Source organism: Micromys minutus (genome assembly GCF_963924665.1).
Source record: "Micromys minutus genome assembly, chromosome: 15".
Taxonomy (NCBI): Eukaryota; Metazoa; Chordata; class Mammalia; order Rodentia; family Muridae; genus Micromys; species Micromys minutus.
In genome coordinates this window covers 21425250-21434011 of record NC_137984.1, presented here as the reverse complement: position 1 = coordinate 21434011, position 8762 = coordinate 21425250, and the positions used below count along the sequence as shown (strand labels likewise).

The 8762-nt window shown below is 44.7% G+C and overlaps 1 protein-coding gene across 5 annotated transcripts in view; it reads right to left on the bottom strand.

Annotated features, from left to right (window-relative positions):
- The window catches only part of TRIM55 (tripartite motif containing 55), a 37916-nt gene extending 36790 nt beyond the window's left edge, over positions 1-1126 (bottom strand). For all 5 annotated transcript variants that reach the window (XM_080929468.1, XM_080929472.1, XM_080929470.1 and 2 more), the window contains exons 1-2: positions 829-1126; positions 174-346 (exon numbers count right to left, since the gene is read on the bottom strand). In XM_080929468.1, the coding sequence (XP_080785594.1) occupies positions 174-346; positions 829-996 (341 nt within the window). In that variant the 5' untranslated portion in view covers positions 997-1126. The remainder of the gene's footprint in view (positions 1-173; positions 347-828) is intronic.
- Between the last annotated feature and the right edge of the window lie 7636 nt (positions 1127-8762).

Below are 8762 nucleotides of genomic sequence, written 5' to 3'. Positions count from 1 at the left end.
GCGCACTAGCTCCTTTCTTTCCTCCACACGTAACTGGGTCTCACTGAGAAGGGGTGACGTGGGAAAAGCCTTTCAGTGAACACGGGACTGGTAACAAACATGCAGTTTACCAACCCACTAAGAGGAAAACAGACAAAGCATCCAGTACGTCTCTGTGTCCGAGCAGTTCTTACCTGGTGGACTCCTGCTTGTAGATATCAATGATGTTTTCCACGAGCAGGTTCCTCTGTAATCCATACACGCCATGTCTGTCTAACACCACCTCATGTCTGCAGGAGGGACAGCGGAAGCGGCCCCCTGACGCCACGGTGGTGCCTCCTCTTGTGGGTAAGTACGGGTTAGAGGCCTGTTCTTGCCAAGCAAGAAAAAAAGGAACTGAGTAATTCCACAGAAAGCTTTTGGGAGACATATTTTCACTCTCTGACACTACACACAATACGGACTCCTCGGGGCTTACAGTATGTGGGCCTCCCTGGTCCACAGCCATCTGCGTACACCCTGGTCAGCAAGAGGCGTTTCCCCCTGTATTTTTCTAACCCCGGGTTCCAACCAGAAGCTCCAGTGCTCAGACCTGAGCAGTAACTCATTTTCAATTCCTAAACAGATTCAGTGGATCAGTTTTGTTTAACTACAGTCAAATATGGTTCTTAGAATCAAAACACAGCAGGCTTTATGGGGAGCAGGTTGGTGACCAAACCTGGGGAAACTATCCAAATACACTGACAAGGGCTTCAGAAAGCTCTCGAAGGGAACTGACTGACTTTGATCTCAAACGCTGATGCAGGAGAGAGGGACACACTACAGCTTCCAAATTCCAAACAAACCTACCTGGAAGATGTCACTGGCACATTTCCTGCACAGGTTGTGCTGGCAGGGGAGAATGACCACGGGCTTCGTGAACATCTCTAGGCAGATGGGACAGATCAGTTGCTTTTCCAAGTTATCCATGGTCTGCTGCTCTTTGGAGAAAGACTTGTAATTCAGAGAAGTGCTCATTTCCTAGCCGTCCCTGAGTGTGCGGCCAAGGGAAGGGAGCTCCTGAACGGCTTCTATGAGTGTCCTGGAGATAATTCCAAGGACTATATGATCAAGTGTCCTTTATGTCTCTCTCTGTGGACGACATTGTTCCGGGCCTGGCTCAGAATGGGTGATGGAGCTGTTTTTAGCAACCCAAGGTCACATGACCCTGGACTGACTTGTCCATATAAGCCAGTGACAGGAAGATGGATTGTGACAGGTGACAGAGAGCAGGAGTCCACATTCTTGCCCTGGGGAGTAAGAGAGTGGGCGGGAAGGGGATTACAAGTCCCATTTAGCAGGGGTTAGGAAAGGAGGGCAATCTGAAGCCCACAGTTGTCAACAACAAATGCAAATGTGCATGCTTGGTCTCTGAGCCAGGCCCTCCTGAGCACTTGGGAAGAACTTAGTGACAGGCTCCTGCAGAATGCAGCCTTACAGTGTCACTGTATAAGAAGCATTGTTTCTTCGGACTGCAGGAAACAAGCCACCCGAAGTAACACAGTAGCAACTTTTTAGGTGCAAGTAAGCAAAGCTTGTTCTGCGTCCAGGTCTGAAGAGGACAATAGTATAAAACGCCACACAAGATATTAAGTCTTCTATCTTGGCCAAGATTACAGTATAGGAAAATTTCAGTTTAAGAGTGTTTTCACCATAAAAGTGTGTTCAAAAGAGTTTTCTTTTTGTGCATGTTTATGAGTGTATAAGCATGTTTACACGTGTGTGGGTGAACATGTGCATATATGCACAGGGTAGGGGGGCCAATGGCTGATCTCAAGGGTCATCTTCTATCACTCTACATGTTTATAGAGTCAGGGTCTCTCCGCTGAAGCCAACATTAGTCAGTAGGACGAGTCTGGCTAGCATCTTGTTCAGGGGATTCCTCTGTGTGCCCTGGTTGGTAGGCACACCTGGCAGACATTTGCATGAGTTCTGGGGACCCAGACTGGAGTCATCACACTTGTACAGCAAGTGACTGATCCACAGGGCCATCTCCCCAGATCTCCGGTTAAAACAACTAAGAACCAAAATGTGGAGTGTGCTCTACTCACACAGCCCTCCTTCACCCTCTGCCTCCCAGTCCACATATACCAGAAAACACACGGAAGCTTAGGAGAGCCTCTTTACAATTAAGTTTACTTTGCAAAAATAATGCCCAATAGGATAGCGGCTGGCATGTGGTCACACTGTAGGTGCATTTCACCGAGTGTTGGAAGAAGGTGCCGGTACCTTCGATAGCTGAAGTGAATATGGTGTCCTCTGTACCCTCCCAACCTGCTCCAAAATGTTTGTGCATTTTAGCCTTCGTCCAAGGTCATTTTTCAAAATGATAAGTTCTAGTATTCTTGGTCTGCTCTGGTATCATAAACACAAATTCTGACATCTGCCAAGAACTTGTAAAAAATGTAATTGATACGTGTTATATGTAAAACTTGAAATCAGATAAAAAGCAAAAGAAAATGTATGCCAATTTTTACGTGAAAAAAATTATCTTATTTCTCTGATTTCAAAAATCCAAACAAAACACACACACACAAAACACATTCCCAGTACACAGTTAATTGCAATAAAGGGTGGGTCACTGTGACTGGCTTTGCTGTCTTGTTCTATATGCGTAGACAGTGAATTTAATAAGAAGTTATATAAATGCTTATGCATCAGGGAAAAATTTTGGAGGAGTCTCTCAAAACTTTCAATATTTACATAACAACTGTAGTGAAGAAGGGACTCCATGACACTTCCCTGATGAAGTACAGCCTGTCACCTCACCTCACCAGTTAGACTCTGTTTAAAGCTAGCTATGGTGCTCTCAGCCCCCAGATAATTAATTCCCAGCCGAGTTTCTAGTGCAGAAGTAAAAGCCCTTGCAATCTAAAGAAAAACACTTATTAGTCAGGGTTCTCCAGAGGAGTAGAATTGTGTGTGCGCACGTATGTCTAGTATTGTAAGAAGGGTTGAGCAGATCACATCAGATCAGACAGATCATCAAAGGCTCAGCAGAAACCAATAGCTTCTTAAGGGAAGAAGTTGGAAGTCTTGGGACAAGAGCGACCGATGATGTAGTCTTAGTCCCAGGTAGAGGTCAGAAAAGCCCTGAAAAGTCACTAATACAAGTCCACGTCAAAGGCTAAAAAAAACTGAAGCCTGCAAGCAGAGGCAGAGCCTGCGAGCAGAGACTCCCCTGTGTTTTCTTTGTTCAAGGTTCCCGCGCTTGGGATATCACGTGACTCAATATGGCGCCGGCCCCCTGTTACTCTCTCAGGCTGAAACTCTTAAATTTCTAGTGAATTCTTGCCTACCACATTGGTTCGCCACCTGTTGTGGTTGAGATAAAGATATCTTGCAGTGTCATGAGGCCCTAATGGTGCCCACATTAGAGTGAGATAAACGGTTACCCCGTTTGTATTTACCACAACGAAGTCCAATGTCTGAGGGTGACGGCAGCAAACACCAAACCACCCAAAAAGATCCCAGCGTGCTAACAACTTTGGATGCCCACCCTCTTCCTCCTTTTGTTCTCGGTTCCAACTGCCCTAAATTCTGGGTATGTCTTCCTATCAGTTTGAGGACAGGAGATTTGGCTCTGGAGGCAGCATGCCCAGAGAGGTGCTTTGCTGATTTTCTAGGTGTCTTTAACCAAGTTAACAACCAAGATCAACCACTATGGTCTTTAAACTAATAGTGTAGTCGTGACTCATTTGTCAATGGGGCTGAATCCTGAGAACTACATCCCTAGACAAGTCTATCCGTGTGTGACCATCAGGTTGGAGTTATACAAGTCTAGCTGGCAGGGGTGGCCGTTCACTTGGACTCTGGTATATCTTCCTGCTCCTAGACTACAAACCGGAACAGCATGGTCTGGTGCTGAATGCTTCCGGCAGTTATAGCTTAGTGGTAAGCATTGTGCACCCAAAGTACGGGGAAAAAATGGGTATAAAGAATGAAAAGACTGAAAGCTGCTCTGGGTGAGACAATGAGTTAGTTTGAAGCCTGGGACAGAAATGCAGACTGAGCCAGAGCTGTGCACAGGGCTGCTCAATTTATAAATAAATGTGTAGGATGATGTCATAAAGCAGATCCATTTTTTTTTATTTTTACCACAACATAAATGAATGAGTGAATAAATGAATAAATAAATAAATAAAAGTTGCATCAACAATTATTTGACATTAGCTTACTATAATTTTCTTTTTTGAGGCTTATTTATTTTTAATCTTACCTATATGGGCATTTTTGCTTACATGTATATCTTTGTATCATGCACATGCAGTACTCTCAGAGGCCAACAGAAGGTGTCAGACCCCCTGGACCTGGAGTTCAGACGGTTGTTTGACACCCTATGGATGCTGGGACTCAAACCTGGATCCTCTGGAAGATCAGACAGTCTTCTTAACTAACGATCATCTCTCCAACTCTGTTAGTATAACTCTTTTACCTTTTAAACTCTTAATTGTGTTCGTGTGCTTGATAAACATGTATTAAACACAGCTGCACAGTGGTGAACTAATTTCTTCATAGCTTTATTATGTAAGCCTCTTCTGTTTATCTTTATTTCATCCTCTTATTGAAAATGAAGACACAAGTAGATGCCATCGGCCTAGACTCCTCTCTAGCAGCACCATTACAAAGATGTCCACAATGCACTATGAATGGTGTTATAACCACAAAGAATAACAGGTGATGTAGTCTCATGGGGTTACCAGTATATATCCCAATACTCCATCATTGACTGAAAAGTTGTTACGCGGTACATGAGCTGCACATGGAGACAGGGCCTATGGTGGAGATAACCCATTCCTTCTAAAAGAATTCACTGAGTATTTACCATGTGCTCCTATTGAACAAAGCTCTGGGAATTGCAAGACTAAAGAGATCGGGCTGCTGCCTGCAAGGAGCTCAATATGATGGGTCTTACACATGCACGTGTAAGAGCCACACAGTGAGAATGGCTAATGCGGACGGCTAGGAAAGCTTTATGGTTGGATAACATTGGAATGAAACAACTCAGGAAAGACTCGTTTGCAGAGACAGAGGCACAGGCATGCAGGAAACCTCAGAGCATTTGCTAGTCTGGCCCATTGGCATCCCGTGACTACTGTACAAAAGGGCTGTGCTTTACAAACTAAATCCAGGCATGAGAAAGTCATCAGAAACTTCTTATGGGACTGTTTCCATGAGTTCATGGGTGTTGGTGGAGTGACCTTCTGGCCGTGATGGGGACAGATGACAATGCAGGGGACTTGCTAGAGGCAAGATTGGAAACCACACAAGAGGCCAGCAAGCCCTTACGCAGGGCATAGCACTGAAAGGGGCGTTAGGAAAGGGACTCTGGGGTGATGAGGGTAAAGTCAATGGAGACGACTCAGGTGCCTGGCACCACCCACTGGTGCTGCTTCTGTGGGGGATGAAAGGGAGTCAGCAGGCAGACTCTCTAGTTTCTGTGGCTGCCTCACCTTCTGGCAGGGGTAAGTGCCTTCACCTTTCAGTTCTGTCATTTACAACTGAATAGGGTTTATAAATAACTAGGCAGGTTTTTTGGGTCAGGAGTCATCAGAGAACAAGCTAATTAAATAACTAGCAGGTGATCTTCCGGAGATGACCACCTTAGATTAAAATCTACGATGGAACTACATACAGTATGCAAGGCCCAGGGTAAAATCATGTTAGGAAAGATTCCTGATGTTAACATGCTTCCCCTGCCTTTATTAAACACATATGACAATGGTTGCTATTAGGTCTCTTCTGACAGTAAAAACTATAGTGAGAACCCTGCCGGTCTCTGTCACCAGCTGACTGCTTCTAGATAGCAAACAGACTTTCTCCTACTCAGAGCACATTCCAAGAGGTTGTAAAAACCATTACCCAAAGGTCATAAAAAGGGAACTAACGATTTAGTATTGGTGCTAGGACAGAAGATAAAATATTGACTGAGTTTATGTATACAAAACTTCACTGATAATTTAGTTATGGTTTTTAACTTTTCATGAACCTGTGGAGCTGACACAGGTGATGGATGTTTAGCCAGATAATCACTCCTAATGGTATGCATGCAAACATTCTCACTCATAAACTTCTTACTCGATTTATGATTTACGTGTGAACTTGTGATGAACTTTTATCTGTGATCCTGTATTCTGAAAGATGTGTAAGTGCTGAGGACAAAGAGTTACAACTGAGCTGAGGAGACCCCTTTTTTTATTTTTTATTTTTGGACAGAACACTTCTTATACAAAGAGAAGAATTTTCCCTTATCCCCCTGGTTCACTCCATTTCTCCCCTTTTTCTTAGAGAGCTTTCTTAGGGAACATTTTACAACTTAGTTATCAATGTTATAATCACATTTTAAACTGTCCCTTTTTCTTCCTGAGACTTGTTCTAGCAGGCTGAAAGCCTTTACAGATCCTGCTGAGATAGAACAAAGGCTGCTTTGCTTAATCTCCTCAGGTGCCAATTGCCCAAGCCAGTAGCTTTTTACCCTCAGAAAGAGCAAGTTTTAGGACTTCTTGGAAGTTTTCATCAGCATTTTATAGTTAGAGAGTCAGAACATCCGGAGACCCTCAGTCTTCTTTTTTTTTTGTTTTAATTGGATATTTTTTAAATTTACATTTCAAATGTTATTCCCTTTCCTGGTTTTCCCTCCAGAAATCCCTATTCCATTCCCCTTCCCCTGCTTCTATGAGGTGCTCCATGCCACCTACCCACCCCCTCCTGACTTCCTGTCCTGGCATTCCACTACATGGGGCATTGAGTCTTGACAGGACCAAAGGCTTCTCCTGCTATTGATGCCAGACAAGGCCATCTTCTGCTACATATGCAGCTGGAGACATGAGTCGGTCCATGTGTATTCTTTGGATTAGTCCTTGGGAGCTCTGGGGGTTCTGGTTGGGGTTGTTCTTCCTATGGGGTTGCAAACTCCTTCAGCTCCTTCAGTCCTTGCTCCTCCATTGAGGATCCCATTCTCAGTTCAATGGTTGGTTGTGAGCATCCGCCTCTGTATTTGTCAGGCTCTGGCAGAAACTCTCAGGAGACAGCTATATCAGGTTCCTGTCAGCATGCACTTCTTTGTATCTGCAATATTGTCTGGATTTGGTGGCTGAATATGGAATGGATCTGTCATTAGGATGAGACCCTCAGTTCTTAAAGCCACACCAGAGTGCTCCTCTGTGTCACCTCTCAACCTGCTCCAGGCCTGGAGGCTCCCAGCAGTTTTTGTAGAGAGGAACTACCTCAGAAATAGTATTACTTTTAATGTGAATACTCCAGTTCCATTACTGGATATATACTCGATTCCCAGCCTTCTCCCTTTCTGTCCTCTGCCTCATTGGGCTGTCTTTCACGTTTTAAACTGTCCCTGTAGACCACATGGGAAGCAGCTAGAACCCCATAGGAATATACCCAAGCGTTGAATAATCTTCACTTTGCTCTCATCCTTTTTTTTTTTTTTTTTTTTTCATCTCTTGGCTCTGCCTTCTTTCAAAGATCAGCCATCTATGTGGCTAGATTGTGTTGGAAGTGAAACACAAGGGTGTGCTCTAGGGAAGAGCCAGGACATTTAGTCTACTTCCAAATTCTCTCAAGTCCAGGAGACAGAAACCATTCAGGAACTACCTATTCAAGGCCTTCGTGGAGTTGTGAACACAGCACAGTGGGGGGGGGGGGGCTTCTGGACTGTATACATGCTGGTCCCCTCCCCTTCTCCCTGTAGGCTTACCACATACACTACACAGAGCCTGAAGTTCCTCAGTTACACAGGACGCCATGATGGTAGAAGCCTTCATTAAGGCTTCATGCCTGAGTCCATCAACTGGGTGGAATCATATTTTGAAACCTTGAGAAACTGTAATGTCTAATTTCTGAAGTGTGTCTGGGACAATGATGACTGTCCCCAAAAGCCTGGATAAGCAGCTCAAAGTGTATTTGGTATTGATTGGTGGCAATAGAAAGGGTCATGACATTTTCCAACCTCTAGCCACCAGATCAAATGGAAGCAGGCTTCAGGGGCCAGGGCAAAGCAACTCTGACACTGACCACATGCAACTGAACCATCTCGACACACGAAGGGCACACGGCCCTCCATAACTGAAGCCTTTAAGTCTAGGAGATGGAGCCTCGCTGGACAGAGCAGGACACTGGTTGCAGGCCTGCCTGCCTCACTTCCTGTCTGCTCTCTGCTTCCGGAGACAAGAAGACCCAGCTACATGCTTCTGCCATGCCTTCCCCTCCATAACAAATGGTGCCTTGTACAGCAGTGAGGTCTTGGCAGGAATTTTGTCACAGAGATGAGAAAAATAACTGATGCAGGTTTTATGTGTGTGTGTGTGTGTGTGTGTGTGTGTGTGTGTGTGTTTATAATTAGTATAATAGGCATTATCCTAACAAAATTTTTTTTGAGAGGAGAAGGGGAAAGATAAAAATTAAGACCAGACACTTCCAGAAGGACTTACTTGACAGTCCGCAGATGTGACCCTGCATGCCCTCTCTAAGAGGAGTCAAGATATGGCACCCTCCCAGCACAGAGGCTCATCCCTGCTTCTGAATACAGATTGATTGTTGGTCATGTGACTAGCTGCAGCCCTCCCTGCTTCACATGGGGCCTGGATGACACTTTGTGCCTCAGAACTCCAACATTTTAATCATAGGGTCGTTCTCGCCATCCTGATCAGTCTGTCCTGAGACATCTTATTAGCATAAATTACCAACAACGTCACTGGGGAAATTCTAAGAATTTAGAGAAGTTGGGACGA